The sequence below is a fragment of the Talaromyces amestolkiae genome (genome assembly GCF_001896365.1).
Source record: "Talaromyces amestolkiae strain CIB chromosome Unknown scaffold1.1, whole genome shotgun sequence".
NCBI classification, from domain to species: domain Eukaryota; kingdom Fungi; phylum Ascomycota; class Eurotiomycetes; order Eurotiales; family Trichocomaceae; genus Talaromyces; species Talaromyces amestolkiae.
In genome coordinates this window covers 760,263-777,422 of record NW_024468037.1, presented here as the reverse complement: position 1 = coordinate 777,422, position 17,160 = coordinate 760,263, and the positions used below count along the sequence as shown (strand labels likewise).

The 17,160-nt window shown below is 47.4% G+C and overlaps 6 protein-coding genes across 6 annotated transcripts; 4 read left to right on the top strand and 2 right to left on the bottom strand.

Annotated features, from left to right (window-relative positions):
• Positions 1-152: 152 nt before the first annotated feature.
• On the top strand, positions 153-4,303 carry BHQ10_000254 (uncharacterized protein; the record flags this gene model as incomplete). Its single annotated transcript, XM_040874697.1, has 3 exons — positions 153-1,081; positions 2,772-2,992; positions 3,066-4,303. 3 exons carry the CDS (start codon positions 153-155, stop codon positions 4,301-4,303), a joined length of 2,388 nt encoding a protein of 795 aa, XP_040728759.1.
• Positions 4,304-5,139: 836 nt separating this feature from the next.
• On the top strand, positions 5,140-7,033 carry BHQ10_000253 (uncharacterized protein; the record flags this gene model as incomplete). Its single annotated transcript, XM_040874686.1, has 2 exons — positions 5,140-5,767; positions 5,832-7,033. 2 exons carry the CDS (start codon positions 5,140-5,142, stop codon positions 7,031-7,033), a joined length of 1,830 nt encoding a protein of 609 aa, XP_040728758.1.
• A 339-nt stretch (positions 7,034-7,372) lies between these two features.
• BHQ10_000252 (uncharacterized protein) lies at positions 7,373-9,533 on the bottom strand (the record flags this gene model as incomplete). Its single annotated transcript, XM_040874675.1, has 3 exons — positions 7,373-8,474; positions 8,541-9,464; positions 9,511-9,533. The coding sequence occupies 3 exons, from the start codon at positions 9,531-9,533 to the stop codon at positions 7,373-7,375; spliced, it is 2,049 nt and encodes a 682-aa protein (XP_040728757.1).
• Positions 9,534-9,878: 345 nt separating this feature from the next.
• BHQ10_000251 (uncharacterized protein) lies at positions 9,879-11,717 on the top strand (the record flags this gene model as incomplete). The annotated part of the gene is made up of 8 exons (XM_040874664.1): positions 9,879-9,929; positions 9,992-10,130; positions 10,186-10,261; positions 10,318-10,399; positions 10,459-10,965; positions 11,016-11,185; positions 11,236-11,320; positions 11,397-11,717. 8 exons carry the CDS (start codon positions 9,879-9,881, stop codon positions 11,715-11,717), a joined length of 1,431 nt encoding a protein of 476 aa, XP_040728756.1.
• Positions 11,718-12,333: 616 nt separating this feature from the next.
• BHQ10_000250 (uncharacterized protein) lies at positions 12,334-13,727 on the bottom strand (the record flags this gene model as incomplete). The annotated part of the gene is made up of 2 exons (XM_040874653.1): positions 12,334-13,176; positions 13,260-13,727. 2 exons carry the CDS (start codon positions 13,725-13,727, stop codon positions 12,334-12,336), a joined length of 1,311 nt encoding a protein of 436 aa, XP_040728755.1.
• A 742-nt stretch (positions 13,728-14,469) lies between these two features.
• Positions 14,470-16,096, top strand: BHQ10_000249 (uncharacterized protein; the record flags this gene model as incomplete). Its single annotated transcript, XM_040874641.1, has 2 exons — positions 14,470-14,616; positions 14,666-16,096. 2 exons carry the CDS (start codon positions 14,470-14,472, stop codon positions 16,094-16,096), a joined length of 1,578 nt encoding a protein of 525 aa, XP_040728754.1.
• Positions 16,097-17,160: the final 1,064 nt, after the last annotated feature.

Here is a 17,160-nt window from a genome sequence, read left to right as displayed (position 1 = left end):
TATCGCATTTGGTTGACTATAGACGCTTTGTGAAAAGTAGTTACAATAAAATATGTTTTCTTGTGACGAGCTCCGGACATCAATGTCCGCTTCGGATATTATAATCATGAACAAATCACAAAAAGTTTTTGCAGATGTGCTCAGACTTTGAAATGAAAATTATGGACTTTTCTCGTTACGGTACGGCAAGCAAGGAATGGCTCGACTTCGTTTCTCGAAACCCCCAGGCATCTCGAGACGGCTATAATGATAACGACATACAACTGGCCTCCCAGCTCCGTGAGTCGGCAAACAAGGCACGAGAAGCAACATCTCAAAGACTTCTAAGCCAGCATGATCTTCACAAGAAGGTTAATATCTCCACATTGTCTATTCCTTCTCGAGGGAGTCACTCTATTCCCCTACGCCGGTACTCGCCATCCTCCTATAACCAAAATGGAGAACGAGCAGAGAATCTGGCTCGATGTCTCGTATACTTCCATGGCGGTGGCTTTTTGTTTGGATCTGAGACAACCGACGACTACCTGTGTGCGACAATGGCAGATTCCTTGAAGATAGTCATTATAAGTGTCATCTACAGACATACGCCGGACTGGCCCCATCCATCACAAAACCAAGATGCGGAGGACGCCATGTTGTATATTGAGAAGAGTGCAACAAATCTCGGTATCGATATTCCTTCAGGGCTTGGTGTGCTGGGTATCTCGGCCGGCGCGGGGCTCGCAGCAGCCATGGCCATACGTGATCGTAGTCATCTCCGGGTGATCTCTAGCGTCACTCTAAGCATTCCATGGCTCATCCATGTTGAGAATTATCCCTTCGAGTTGTTTGAGTCCCCAGAAAACTCTTCCAAGATCCAGTGCCGTGACGCTCCTGTGATTCCATGGCCGCGGCTAAAGATGTTCAGCAATCTTGTCGACGGTGGGAACAATAACAGCTTGAACAAAGATCCTTTATTAAATGCAGCTCTGAGAGCGGACGAAGAGCTTCGTGGCTGGCCCAAGACGGCCATTTTGGTAGCTGGTATGGATCCGTTGAGAGATGACGGACTGTTATTGGCGACGAGATTGAAGGCCCTGAAGTAAGTCGAACTCTATAGGATGTGCAATGTCATATAATGACCAAGCCTTGATGCCAGTGTGCCCACAAGAGTATCTGTCTTTCCAGGGTTTCCTCATGGGTTCAGGAGGTGGGGTGATCTATTGGCAAGTAAGGCGTTTGATGCCCGGGTCCTGGATTCTATACGCTGGTCGATGGGCCTCGGGGATTGTGAAACAGCTGAGATGGAAGAATGGTATGAGTATAAGACTCAATTGACATAGAATTTAGTAGCATTGGCCTAGCACTGTGGTCTACACAGCCGCCGAGAAGTTCAAAGTAGATTTTGCGCTATATCATGCTAATCACAAACAGTATACTTTCATATGCCTTGGATGTGAGTCCAAGCCCTAAGCCCTAAGCCCTGGCCCTAGCCCTTGAAGATTAAGGAGTTCGTCTTATAACGTTCAACAAATACCTACTTGGGAAGGAGGCAAATACTGATGGTTTGAGACGAGGTCAGCTGATCAGACTCCGCAGGGGTCTCCTTTCCCAGATCGACCCCCTGTTTTCAATGATCAAGAGCAGATCCGCCCACATGTACATTAAAAGTGGTCATGTAATTTACAGAACCAGCATTTAAGCCTCACAACAACATTCTTATTTTTCCCCATGTAAAGAGTACGGAGCTTAAAAAGTATCCACATTCCACATGTACCTGGTTTTCACTTTCTGCAATGTTTAAAAAGTCAATCAACATCATATCAAATGTGAAGCTAATATTTGCTTTTTTGTCTTTTAGTGTAACCTTTTACTTTGGAAGTCAGTCTTCAGCTTTTATCCTAACAAAATTCTACGGCCATCAACCAAGTATTGTCTATCAACTTTCCCAGCATGTCCAATAATTGCGTGATATGAATTCCTGAGGAAAGTATAAATTAATTGTAATTGAATCAGTTGCTTAGGTTTCAAAGACTAAGTGATCTTGCTCCAATAATAAACCATTCTATCAACCTAAGGATATAAGTTATATAACCCTAATACTCCACTCCCAGGCCAGCCAATCACAGACGCGAGTGGCATGTATCTCTTTCTAAGTTTCTAGCCTTTTCGGACGTCAACTTTACACCTGGTTCTCGTTGTTGCATTCGGAGTGGGCAGAGGGGGCCTTGAGCAGTGGTTGGAGGATTCTGCGAGAAGCGGGTGGGGAAAGCGGCGAGACGGCTATTGGTAAATACATAGAATTCGTCACTTGTCTCGAAAATGTAAATTTTGATCGACCAGGTACGTAGGCACTTCTGCCCCTCTGATCCGTATCGGCCGTCGGGTCCGCTACCCGTCACCATAATATGAACTTTATGTATACCCCCACGGAGGACAACACATGGCAGTTACATGAACCATCCATCCATTTTACCGGACTTGCTCCCGAACATCAGATGCCGGTAAAACTGGGGAAAAAGCTGGGGTTAGAATCTGACGCGAAAGCCGGGGAAGGAGGCATATCACGAGGACAGTGTATATATATATATGTACATATATACTCGTCTCTTCTGCTTTCATTTGGTATAGAGCTATTCAATTCTTGGGTTAAGATTAAGATCTAGCAGTTACAGTATGTACGCTTCTAGACTCATTCGTACTTGTTTTGCCGCCTTTGCGGTATTGGCTCCAATCCATGCGATACCAAGCTCGCAACCCTCGAGTGCTTGCACTAGCCTGCTTGGAATTAGGTCGACTCCCGGCATCAATGTATTGAATGCGACGGTACTCGAACCTGAAGCTTTGAATGCCACTGGTATCCTCAACATTTATACACTCTGTCAAGTCCAAGGAACCATCACGTATGCAGCCGGGGGCAACGATACGCCCGATCCCAAAGGCAAGAATACTCTCACCTGGGAACTATATTTGCCAATCAACTCGGAATATAATGGACGATTTATGGTGGTGGGTGAGGATATTCCCCTGTCTCGCTCTTCCTTCTAAATAAATGAAGGATTAATTAGCTGAACCGTCAACTATAGGAAACGGCGGATACGCCGGTGAGATTGTCGATTCCGCGATGATGGCCCAACTCAACTTGGGGTACGCCGTGGCCGGTTGTGACAGCGGTCATTCGCTTGCTGACAGCGGGAACACCACATATGCTCCATTCCTGGCTGACAAGGCTATGGTGAAAGCCTGGATTCATAACTCTATTGCCATGATCACGCCAATCACTAAAGCCCTGACCACGGAATACTATGCCAAGAGTCCGGAATTCAGTTACTATTACGGATGCTCAACTGGTGGCGGCCAAGGGTACGCCCTAGCCCAGTATCATCCAGACTTGTTTGATGGAATCTACGCTGGAAGCCCTGGAAACTGGTATAGCCATCTGATCCTCAGTTTCCTCTGGAATGGGTTGCACACGGCAGGCAGCGGATACATGAGCCAGGATGCCTTGAATTTCATTACAGATAGCGTGGTGGCTGCGTGCGATGCACTCGATGGGGTCGTGGACGGGTTGATTGAGAATCCCTTGAATTGCAATTACAACATCACTCAACTCGAGTGCAAATCCGGTCGGAATCCTATCAGTGCGAGCGGGACTGTTGTGTGTCTTACTGTTGACCAAATTAAAGCCGTACAGGCCATATATGCCGGCCCCAAAAACTTGGTCACCGGCGGCGAGGTTTATCCTGGGATGAGCCTGGGCTCGGAAAATGGCTGGATTTATCAGGAGACCACGCTGTATGAGTACTATTCCCGGCTCATTCTCCAGGAGCTCGTCTTCGATGACCTGGCATACAACGTCTCCACCTTCAACTGGGGCACAGATGTCCGCAAAGTGGACGAGCTCGCGTCGCCTTTGATTGACGAAATTTCTCCGGACCTCTCCGCCTTCCGGAAGAGTGGTGGGAAGCTGATTACCACCCAGGGTTGGGCAGATCAGTTCAATGCGGCCATCTGGCCCATCCTGCACCTTGACCAGATTCGAGCAAGGATGACTGGAGTCGATATCGACGACTTCATCGAGGTTTTCATGGTTCCTGGAGGTGGACACTGCGGCGCAAACCCAGAATATCCACATGTACCAGGGACTTATGACGTTCTGGACGTCCTGGTTCCGTGGGTAGAGCAGGGAACCCGGCCGCTGCAGATGCTGAGCACCACGCCTCCAGATGGGACCAATACCACGCGTAAACTCTGCCCTTGGCCGAGTACGGCGCAGTATGTGGCGGGAAATATCGATGACTGGACCTCTTACATCTGTGCCTAAAAGAAACGTGGACCACTTTCTTCCACGCTCCGTTCTCTTTATAATAGGACCTTCTACTTTAGCGTTGTGTACAGAACAAAATGTCAGATTAGCGGATTTGCTCCAGGCCAATTCTGAATATTAGCTTACAGAGATGGAAAAAAGAAGTGACTAGCAAGATTGTGTGTATTGATTTCTCTCTGTCTAAATACATCAAGTTCTAAAGCTGGGTTTTTATAGACATTCTGGTGGGCTAGTCTTTGTAAAATCCGACACTTAGGGATGAAATGATTTATGACCTGCCTGTCAGGAGGGAAATTTGGGGACCATAAGATAGAGCTTCTAATTGATTGCCTCGTTTGACTGCTTCTGGAAATCCTGATTAATTAACACTAGTCGACGTCTGAGCGTCGAAACGAGAGCAATTTCGAAAGTCATTATCTGACATAAACGAAATGAGACCCCGAACCCGGTGTTGGTTTGGGGTGCAAGTCCAAATATGTTGACTTATTAGTCTCTATCTAATTTCCCGTGTTCACCTATAGCTTCACTACACTCCGTAGGTGCAACACTATGGGCCCAGTCGCCACTTACTCCCTAAGAGGAAATGACTACTCCGTACTCTGCACAAAACCTAATATCATTTACATTTATCGGGCTAGGTCTCCGAAGTCTGCACGGGCCATCGCGGCGGGKGCCCGAAGGGKATTGCCAGCCATGGGCTAAGTTCGATGAGCCCTGAGGAGTTTTCGAATCAAATACTCCTAGAATCTAAAAGATCAACAAAGAAATATGGCGGTGGTCAAGATTTTCTTTCACATTGTTCCCAGTTGACTTGAGTATATCTACGGGCGAAAATGCCCTTTAAACGCCCTATTCGCATTGGAAATGTCTCCGGCGCAACGGGCGACAGCCCGCATGCCATGAAGCGGATGGCACAAGATGCCACCGTCGATGTAATTGTTGGTGATTGGTTATCGGAGATGAACATCGCCTGGAATGCCATCGCAAAAGACAATGACCCGTCACAGGGCTACGAACCGGGTTTCCTGAAGCAACTGACTGAATCGATCGATCTGATTACCGAGAAAGGGATCAAGGTCGTCACCAATGCCGGGGCGTTGAATACGCGGGCACTGGCAGTAAAGGTCCAGGAGATGTGCCATTCCCGGGGTCACAAGGACGTGGTGATCGCTATGGCTTTGGGCGACGATATTTCGCACATCGTGACTGATCCCGAGAAGCGCAAGTCGCTGCTGCATCTGGATCACTCTGAGTGGGCTCTCAAGGATTGGCATTTGGAACCATACTGTGGAGTGGCTTATATAGGGGCTTGGGGCATTGTGGAAGCGCTCAATGCTGGAGCGGATATTGTTATCTGTGGTCGAGTGACGGATGCTTCTCCGGTCATAGGAGCAGCAGCTTGGTGGTATCAGTGGGCTAAGAACGATTGGGATCGACTTGCCGGTTCTTTGGTTGCCGGACGTGAGTATTTTCTAGATAGATAATATGTTGTATGAGAGAGAAAGACGACTAATAAGGAAATTAGATCTCATTGAGTGTGGAGCCTATGTGACAGGGGCTAATTTCTCTGGGTTCAAGTCTCTCCCCTCACCATTGGTCGACCTTGCATTTCCCATAGCAGAGATCAGCGAAGATGGAACCTGCATCATTACGAAGCATGAGTCCCATATGGGACGCGTGACGAAGCACAACACCATCGCTCAGTTCCTATACGAGCTTCAGGGCGAAGAGTACCTGAATCCGGACGTGGTTGCTAATATGCATGAGGTAAGCATTGAGGAGATCACCCAGGATAGGGTGCAGGTGCAGGGAATAACCGGGTCACCTCCCCCGGCCACGACCAAAGCAATGATTGCCGCCAAGGGTGGATATCAAGCTGAGACTACATTCTATATCAACGGACTAGATGTTATGGAGAAGGCAGATATGATGCGCAACCAACTTCAGTATATATTCCGGGACCATCGCTTCACAAAGCTCTCCATCGAGCTGTATGGATCGGCTGCTTTGAATCCTATCAGCCAGCAGGCCGGGACGGTTTTCCTACGTGTTTTTGCCCAGGCAACAAGCGAGGAGGATATCTGCGCTGAAAAGTTCAAGATCCCAGTCTACGCCTTGAGAATGCAGAGTTACCCGGGATATCATATGGACCTGGATTTTCGGACCATGGATCCGAAACCATACATGGAGATCTTCCCTGTCGTGATTCCTATGACCGCATTAGACCAGCAAATACATATTTTAGGATCCAAAATCACCAGTAAGATTGATATTGGCCCACCTGTTATCACCGCAGAGTATCCCGTCATACGGCGTTCGTACGAAACAGCGAATCCGGTCAATCTCGCCGATTTTGGACCGACAAAATTGGTCCCATTAGGCACTATCGTCCACGCACGGTCCGGCGACAAGGCAGATAACTCCAACATCGGCTTTTTTGTCCGCCATAATGACGAATACCCCTGGCTGAAGTCATTTTTGACCGTGCCTCAGCTCAAGACGCTGTTCGGGGATGACTGGACCAAGGGGGAAAACCACGCCGAGAGACGGGTGGAAAGATGCGAGTTCCCAAATATCCTAGCTGTCCATTTCCGAGTTTTGGATTTCTTAGATGGAGGCATTGCAAGCTCAAGCAGAATTGACGGTTTAGGAAAGGGGATTGGGGAGTATCTTAGAAGTAGATTGGTTCCCATTCCGAGTAAATTTCTGGAGAGAGGACATATATAGATATTTTTGCTTCTGGCTTCGTTGAGCATGATGCATGTGGCGTATGTATATAATATATATAGAAGACCAAGTTCCTTTTCTAGAAGAATCTTCTGGCTTTTTTTGGTTAGAAAATGGAATGCAATCAATGGAAACACGGGAAGATCGTTTCAGATCTAACAAGCAACAGTTAAGACATCTTTTATACTACTCAAGTACCTCCCTTATTTCCTTCTATTCAAAATACTTACATCACAGTAAAGAAAATTCATTTTTGTTCGCCTTATAGGCATTATTGTCTCTCACAATGTCTAGAATCGTCAATAGATCCCTAAACCATATCATACGTCTACTTTTTTTTTATCTATCATTCACTGACCAGATATCCGGCGGACCACCAATCTGTCCCAGCCAATCCTGTGAGAGTTGCCCAATGGGATCTTCACCGAAAGATGATTCATAAAAGTGCTGTAAATCTTTGAAACAATCCCGAAATGCATTATCTACGGCGAGCAAAGGAGATGCTCCCGCATCATGAATGGGCCACCCATTAGGTGTCGGGCCATCCATTGTAAAATGCGACGATGCGACTACTGGCGGCAGGCTATCGAGTAAGGGAGGAGAAGGAGCAGGCTGTGGACAGGTAGCGACCCCACGAGAAACGTGGTAATCAATCGCGTCCTTCAGCACGGCATCACTTAGTCGATCGAAAACGCGATGACAGTATAGGGGAACATTCCACCGTTCCGACACCGCCACCAGGGCATTAGAGCAGGAGCGTGAAACATTTACGATTTCTAAAATTGAAGGATCAGCTTTCAGCATTGCTGGTTCCTGGCGCTGGTCGTAGCTGGTCTTCTTGGCGCGAAAGTGCCCTCCGGCCGCATAGACGAAGGAAAGACCCGCCATAAAGACGCTATGCAAGGTGATCCAGGTATAGTTGAGCCTTCGTAAGCTATGGAGGTGCGAGTAAAGACTGATGGTTTGCTTGGCAGCACCATAGATAATTGGCACCGCAACCAACGCCCGGGATGAGGTTAGCGGGAGAGCTGGAGACGGTCGATATAACATCAGTAGTGCATTATAATATAACAGTTCATACCAGTCGAAAGTCAAGAAGCTGGAGGGACGAGGCCCATACGGACTATAGCTGTTTAGATTGAGTGTATTTGTTTTGGATCGCCATTCTTCCAACTCATTGGCAAGCTCTGTCTGCGCAGCTAAGGCAAGGGATTCATTGGACGAATGACGACTTCGGTGCAGGGATACCATGATCTTACCACAAAGAATGCGGTATCGAGTTATGTGAACAAACACCGCTGTTTGGAACTGCTCTTTAGGCAAAGCCATCTCATCCATTTGAGAACCATTCGACAACTGTGCATTTCCGCAGTCGGGTAGCGCAAGATCCACATCTTCCAGATGGATTGCAAGTGGTCGACCCAATGTAATACTAACAACACTAATTGCGAAAGAAAACAACATTAGCTTTGTGCGTCTCTCATTACTCTCCCAGCGGCCAACTTACCGGTCCATTGCCAGTACACACCAGAAGCACCGCCGACGGATCCCCAGGTCGGTGCCTGCTGGTGTGTTGGGATTTGTTCGATACTTATAAGTTTCCTCACGATGAAGGCCCATCTCAAAGCACATGCGCACTGCCATTCCAATCATATGCCATAGACTGGTGGAAGTCTCATGCGTCGAGCTTATCAATTGATGCTGACAGAGGAGGAGAATCGCCTGCAGGGCTTTTAATCCTCCCGAAGCCAATATGTTATTCAATCCTGATATCGCCTGTTTCTGGTATATTTTGGCATCTGGCAGTGACTGCGATTCAAGATTTTGAACACTCGAGGTGGAAATGGCCACGATCATATAGAAGACAAATGCCTCGTACGGATTCCTTTCTAGTGCTGACGGTTCCGCATAGATTTGATCCAGACTGGCCATCGCCGATGACTGGTCGAGGATCGGATAGCATAGATGATCATGTTCAAAGTAGGCCTGGTGGAGATTACGAGCCACGCTCTCAGGTGGACATGATGGTAGTTCTTTGTCCGAGGTCAGTAATTGTGTAGGACGCGCCGACAGCCTGGAACCTAGTGCAGCATCCGGTCTCTGTGTGTTCAGCTGTTCAGCTAAGGAGTTATCGTCCTCAACCGTCGCAGATCGGATCAGATGTGCAAGAAGAACGCCGCTTGTGGATCCCAGAAAGTGCCGTTCACCCCCTGCATTCAAGGATAGAAATGAAATTTCATCTGAGATCACGTTTCGGCAGTCGTTCTCGTTTGGGCTCTCCTGGGTGGAGAAGTTGCTTGCAACACTCGGGGTCGATTTTGCATTGAGAGCCGCTAACCTCTCCGTCAAGGCTCGATTTGTCGCTTCTGTCTGCCGCAGTCGTCGTTCCAACCTTTCGACGACATCGCGCCGGACCGTGGGCTCCTTAGTTCTATCAGTATAGACACAGGCCACGCCAGACTTGCAGCATAGCCCACAGGATGGCTGCACCTTGTCGCATCCAGACTTTCTCCTTCGACAACGATCGCAGGCTTGCATTTTCTCTCAGCGTTGCATTTGCCGGAGGATGACTTGGTCACGATGGTAAATGGAGATCGCGGCCGATCACCCCGACGGATGACAACGTCGGATGTCACGTGCCCGCTTCTCTAGAAAGCCATCTAACACAATGTCTATACTTCTTTTAATCGGAGGCGGCATCCGACGCCGACCAGAACGATCGTCTAGAAAGGAGTTGCTGCTATGTATATATTGAACCTTTCTTATTTCCCCAGGTTTTCTTTACCCCGGATCACTTCAATTTCAGGTCTCGTAAATCCATTTCTCTTTTCCAAGGCGCCCAAAGATGCAGGACAGTTCTCCCAAAAGTACCACTCATATAATAGACGATGTGGAGGTAAGCAGCGACGTATGCACCGTGCCCTGTGGTTAGCCCTCAAATAATAACAAGGAGTCTAGAAGGGGAATATCCGCCAGACGTCCTCAGTTGTGGTTGATGCCGAGCGAGAAAGGGCCCTGGTTCGGAAGCAAGATTTGCGAATCCTGCCATTGTCTGCTGGAATTTATCTCCTCTGCTACCTCGATCGCTCTAACATTGGTGTGCTTCAAATTCCACCTCATCAATGACAAGTCTAATAAATTGATCCATCTAGGAAATGCCAAGACCCTCAACGCGAACACGGGCAATTCGTTGCTGGACGAAACGCATATGACAAACTACCAGTATATGTATGTCGAAGCAGGATACCGTACACCGCATTTTCGACGATTCTGACTAGTGGTAGTGTTGCCCTGATGGTTTTCCTGATTGCGTACGCCCTTTTTGAAGTCCCATCCAACTACTTGCTTAAGAAACTGAGACCAAGTGTGAGTTGTGGTCAGTGTAAAGATTCACATGTAAGACAAATACTGACTTGCACTGGTAGCGCTGGATTTCCATCCTTATGCTTTCATGGGGGGCAATCACCATGGGTCTCGGGGGGACGCATAGCTTCGGTGAAGTGGCAGGAGTCCGTTTTCTGTTGGGAATGGTTGAAGCTGGACTATTCCCTGGACTAGTTTACTATCTCACTTTCTGGTATCGCGTTTCGGAGCGATCATTGAGAGTCGCTATTATTCTGGCCTCCGCCACCCTGGCTGGCGCCTTCGGCGGTGCGATCGCATATGGAGTGGGACACATGAATGGATCATCAGGGCTCTCCGCTTGGCGATGGCTCTTTATCATCGAAGGGGCCCCTTCTTGTGCGTCTGCAGTCTTGGTTTGGTTTTTTCTTCCCGATTATCCAGAGACCTGTCGCTTTCTTAACGAAGAGGACAAGGCGCTGGCAAAGCAGCGACTCTCCGTGGAAGGGACCAAGGGTAACGCCAGTGCCATGACGTGGGCTGATGCCAAAGAGATCTTGACTGAGTGGCGACTTTATGCCCATTACATTGTATGTGCGAAATTTTGCTGGAAAATAAGCCTTCTAATTTGTGGCTGTAGATCTACTTTGGTATTTCCACTCCATTTTCGAGTTTATCCCTTTTCACCCCGACCATCACCGCGGGTCTCGGATACGAAGGGCTGCTTGCGCAATTGATGACTGTTCCCCCATATGGCGTTGCATATGTAGTAACTCTTGCAGTTTCCTATTCTGCAGATCACTTCAACGCGTTTGTAACCTGCTCTACCTGAAATGGATGTTTCTAACCCAATGTTCTAGTCGCGGTCTTCACTCTGCTGTCATGTCATTTATCGGTGCCATGGGCTTCCTCGCATCTGCCGTTCTACCTGCGGATGCATATTTAGTAAGAAGCCCCTTTTTGCTGTATTCATCCAATTAGGCTAAAAGAGAAAAAAAATAAACTAACCATCGAACCCCAGCATCGATATGGATGTCTGATTGTTGCTGCTTCTGGTGCATTCTCCTGCATTCCTCCCCTCCTTGGTTGGCTGTCATCTAACCTTCACTCGACTGCTGGCGTGGGATTGGCCATCGCCTTGAACATATCCTTTGGAGCGCCCGGTCAGATTGTCGGTGTCTGGATTTACAAGTCTGATCAAGCCACGACAGGTTATCCGACCGGACACTGGACCAATGCCGCGCTCTTATTGCTCGTTTCTGCAGGGTGTATTGGTCTCCGGCTATATTATGGATGGCTGAACCGAAAATCTCTAGTGCAGTCTACGGTATATGCTTACTGAGACAATTTACATGCCTCTTACTACTGAATACTTTTATTTCTATTCAGATTAATGGATGGAATAGTCGAGAATTGCGTATCTATATATCAATTGATAATTAACTCTCCATGCTCGGTATCATCGCACTACCTACACATTGGAGGTTGCTCAAAATGACATAATAGTAATGTATCATGAAATACCAGGAATAACATACCTTGTGTGCATGCGATCGGCATCTCTGAACGTGGGATTTTGGTAGTCGCGACACGAGTTCAGATCCGTTCTTGTTCGTTGACTCCTAGTCGAGTGCTGAAGATGGCAGAAAGAGGGCTGACATCGCCTGAGCATCTGAGGGACCAAAGGTTTACCCGACCTGAAACAAATTTAATGCTCGGTGGCTCATCGGGTGTTGTTCAAACTAGATAAAGCTACATATCTTTGTGTCGTCCAAATTTTCTGTACCAGAAAGACCTACCAGGTCGCAAGTCACCTTTGATCTATACCGCCCTTCATAACCGCATAAAAATAATAAAGCTGCTTATAGAGTGTGGAGCAAAAATAGACCGGCACAATTTGAATAAGAGAACTCTATTGTTATAGGCTGCATAGCTATTCCTCGGCTATATACATGAACTCAAGCGGAAACAAAGATCGTCCCCTCAAATACCTTTCGAGCTGTGCGAAAAACAGTGACACTTTCGACATCGCTATCTTCTGTCACCTTAACATCAACATCTATAGTACCGCTATTGTGCCCGATCACAATACAATCGCTGTTTTTGCCATCGAAAGGTTGCACCTGTGGTGTTTCCATTTGATCCAAAGAACCAACGCGTGATTTTCTCATCTTCAGTCTTTCCACAACAGTGCCTGGAATAGTAGCCGCTGCCCCTAAGCATACGGCACCCGTCAGCTGTACGCTGGGATGAACTTTGCCCATGCTGTATGCGAGGACAGAAATATCTGGAGTATCCCTGCCGACGATACTCGAATTTGATACGACAGGGCTCGAAACTATTGCTATTTTCGGTGTTCCTTTTCTCAAACTAGCGGCCTCTATATCGCTCGCAAAACCAAATCTAACTGACCCCTCGCAGCGAATTGCTTCTATGATTCCTAAGGAAGCCTCAGAATCTGGCCCTGCGACGTAAAATTCTGGCGGCAGTGAGGATGAATCGACAAAGATGAATGGATTTGATACATCAATTAGCGTTGCCCTAACGGTGAATGGCTCTTGTAAAGGGCTACCACTACCGCTAGAACGCACAACAAGCTCATCTTGTCTATTGCCCGTTGGGAATGTTTTGCCAGTCATCGATCCACCTGGTTTGATGAAGGACACCTTGATTTTGCTGCCTGTGCCCTTGACACCACCGATGCGATAGTCGCCCTCTTCGAGAAAATGGCCGTTTCCGTCAAGTTGAATTGTCTCGACCAGCATGGATCGTGTGTTTGTATTGAATATTCTGACTGATATCTGAAGACACAACGAAGGAACATCAGCTTTCATATTTCCAGAGGTATGAATTTAAAGCTCTTAGATAGAGTGCTTATACTTACTTCCATTTGACCGGGAGCAGCAACAATCAACCCCTCCTCAAGCGCGAACGCCGCCACCCCAGATGCCATATTCCCACAGTTCCCCGTCATATCAACCTTTTCCTGTCCCACCGTAACCTGCGCAAAGGTATACTCAACATCGATGCCTGGCCGATCTGATTTCGCAACCACGACCACTTTAGATGTGGTTGACGTAGCGCCACCGACACCTTCGAGTTGTCGAGGATCATTGTTTTGAGATCCCATTGCACCGATCAGAACAGAGTCCCAGTCGGAGGGTGATCGTGGAAGATCATGACGATGTAGGAACAATCCTCTAGATGTCCCGGAGCGCATAAGGACGGACTTTAGACGGTATCGCTTTTGCCGTGAGAGGTCTAGTGCTGTGTCGGGTGCTTTTACGAGCAGGTGAGAGGACACCCGCGGTTTTTGTGTCTCTACAGACACGGGACTGTATGCTGTTGGCATTGCGGTTGCTGCTGCTGCGGCCGCTGTTGCTCGAAGACGTGTTGAGGTGAAAAGGGTTCGACTGTGGTAGATTCGCATCTGATTATTTTTTGAATGTATGTATTTGCATGTCGTTATCCCTTGTGCTCTTTGGAAGTGACAATTCGTTAAGCCTGAATCTATTTCGCGTTTCGAAGAAAAAATAGGGGATTACGGACATTTATGACAGTTTGTCGACATGACGCTATCCGATGATCCATTCTAGCATTGCATTCATCCCTACGTTTATCAAAATAACCTTTCATGTCTAATATCGAATGTTCGCAAATACAGCATACAATGGTATTGTCTTAGGGCACGGCAAGTCATAAGCCACGGAATCTCTAAAGCCGTGGGAACCCACGGACGACCATCCAACACCCCACACTGCAATATCTAGAAACTTGGTTCTGTTTTTCGATTGGCTAATTGATCACAGCTGAGAAAATAGCTCGATGGAGAGTTTTGATCCGGTTCCAAATGAATAAAGACAGGTGCGTGCTGGTGTGGATTCGGTCGTGTCCCCGTGGGGTGCATCAGATGTTTACCGGTCAGTGCTTCTTGCCTGCATCACGTTTATATTTCCTTGCGGGGATCCTGCAACATGCCAGACATATAAATCTAGGGGTTTCTACCTTGGTAGGTATACACTGGTGGACACTGGTGTTTGGCATTGCAGTCATACACTCTGATTGTTTCACTCACAAGTCAAGCAAATCTGAAAATGGCTGGCGGAAAGAACTTTTTAGGCCTTCGGGGCACACAGCTCAGGGTAGCAATGGTGCTGCTCGTCGTTGCACCTAGCTTTATTCTTTTTGGATACAATAATGGATCAACCGGTGGTATCGCGACGTTAGAATCGTTTGTTCATGTAAGGAACTCTTCTCATCAATTAAGCCCTAAGCTCATATCGCCACCAGCAATTCCCAACCATTGACACGGTGAATACGACCGGAGCTCAAAAATCCCACAACTCGACGATCAAAGGCGTGGTTACCGGATCGTATGATCTCGGTGCTGTTGTTGGTTCATTGCTCTGTATTGGCTATAGTGACCGTATCGGTCGACTACGAACCGTGCTCATCGGCCTCTTGTTATCTATCGTCGGTCTTGTTTTGCAAGCTTCTGCTTTCAGTCTCGCCCAATTCACGGTTGGCAGGTTGATCATCGGATCAGCTATCGGCACGATCAGTAGTGCCATACCTGTCTGGCAATCAGAATGCTCTACTACTGCCCATCGTGGAGCTTTTGTGGTTCTAGAAGGACTTTGCATTAGCAGTGGCATCACACTTTCAGAATGGGTATCTTTCGGCTGTTCATTTTCTTCGAACAAGTCTGTACAATGGCGACTACCCCTGATATTCCCGGTGGTTTTTTCGCTATTTGTGATTCCCTTTCTGTTCTTGATGCCGGAGTCACCACGCTGGTTGGCTCGAAAGGGCCGAGTAGACGAAGCTAGAAGTGTCCTCGCTGCATTGGAAGATGAATCGGAAGATTCACCAAAAGTGGCACAGGAGATGGCCGAAATCGAACGCTCCCTATCTCTCGTAACCGGCAGTTTGAGGGAGCTTGCTCACAATGGAGAAGAGAGAGTTTTACATCGCACGTTGCTCGCTGCCTGTGGACAAATGTTCCAACAAATGTGCGGTATTTCCGCCTTGGTGTTTTACACAAGCACAATATTCGAGGATCTGGGTTTCAAAGGCGACAAATCTAAAATCTTAGGAGCCTGTCTAACCACCTTCCAGTCCTTCTGTGCCATCATCCCACTTTTCCTAATCGACAGATACGGCCGTCGGAAACTCTTCATGATAACCGGCACAGGCCTCGCAATCTGCACAGCCGTCATCGCAGGAACAGGCGGCCAACCAAAAGGAAGCAACGCCGCAAACGCCGCTGTCGTGTTCGTCTTCCTATTCGACTTTTTTTACCCGATTGGCTTCCTAGGCCAAACATTCCTATATGCCACTGAATTAGCGCCTCTACGCCTCCGAGTCCCCATCACAGCAGTCGCCAACGCAACGCAATGGCTTTGTCAGTTCGTGGTCGCTCAGATTACGCCGCCTGGTACAACAAATTTGGGGAGTAGGTATTGGATTATCTTTGCTGTGCTAAATGCATCTTTTGTGCCGATTGTGTATTTTTTCTTTCCGGAGACGAATGGACGGTCGTTGGAGGAGATGGATGTTATTTTTAGGCAGTCGGATGGCATTTGGGATGTTGTGCGGAAAGCGAGAGATCATTCTTCTGCGGTGACGAGGCATGATGAGGATACTGAGGAGTCGGATTCGGTTGAGAGGGAGGTCATTGGGGGCCTGAAGCCTACTGCGCAGCAGAAGGAGCAGGTTTAGGTCGAGCCTAATATGATTACGAATGTCGTTCTTATTATCAATAGGTCTTTTGCTTGAGCTACCAAATTAAGTGTATTTTGATTACTACTTCTGGTATTTCCAGCTTTAAACCCACTAGATTCCTCGAAAAGAAGAGATTTAATAGAGAAATACGTTAGACCCTGGCTACAACGAAGAGAAGGCTCTCGCTTTCAAAATCCCGGCCCACTGCAGTGTCGGAGTGGATCAATTATGATTGGGAGCACCCCTGATCGCATGCCTTGAATCAGATTCAAATATGATTAGTATAGCTATAGAGAGAATTTGTGATTATTATATGCAGCCATTCTAGTTGACTCAAACCATGCTATCATCAAGCTCCCACCCAATTCCCTCCATGGCAGAACTATTAAATCCAAACAACATATCATTCGCGGAAAACTGATTTTGATATGTCGGTTGGACATATTCTATACCGTATGTATTGTCTCCGGATGATTGTGATAAATGCGGCAGTGTGGGAGGTTGCAAGGTCATCTCATTTGACATGAATGTTCCTGGAGCACTGCCGCATTCGTTATAGTTTCTGCTCGGTATAGAGCTAGTGGTGGTATTATGAAGTGTTGTAGTATCTCCTATTTCTTGATAAGAGGACGGAGCATATATTTCTTGTTCGCGGATAAAACTTTGTATGATGGCATCGATATCTAGATCAGAGGTCATTTGATCGTAAGGTCTTGTATTCGAAGGCGATAAAATGAGATCTTCACTTGAGCTGGTGATGTCAATTGCATGGTCCGTATTCCTATCTCGATGATCGTTGATCTTCGGATGATTCAAAGTTTGCTCTTGTTCGGAAATAAGGTTATTGTCTTGATGGCAATCATCGTTCCGAGATTGTTGCTCCACTGCCAACGCATTGAAGTCACTTTGACTGACTGAGACACCCATACGTTTCATCAAATTATGTATGATCCCATTCGCCCTTCTCACAGCCCAATTCGTTTCCTGATTCTTTTTAAAGACATCTAGAGAGGTCGCCAGACAAATATGAGCTTCAGAGCCAGGTTCGCGCTGTGCAGCGA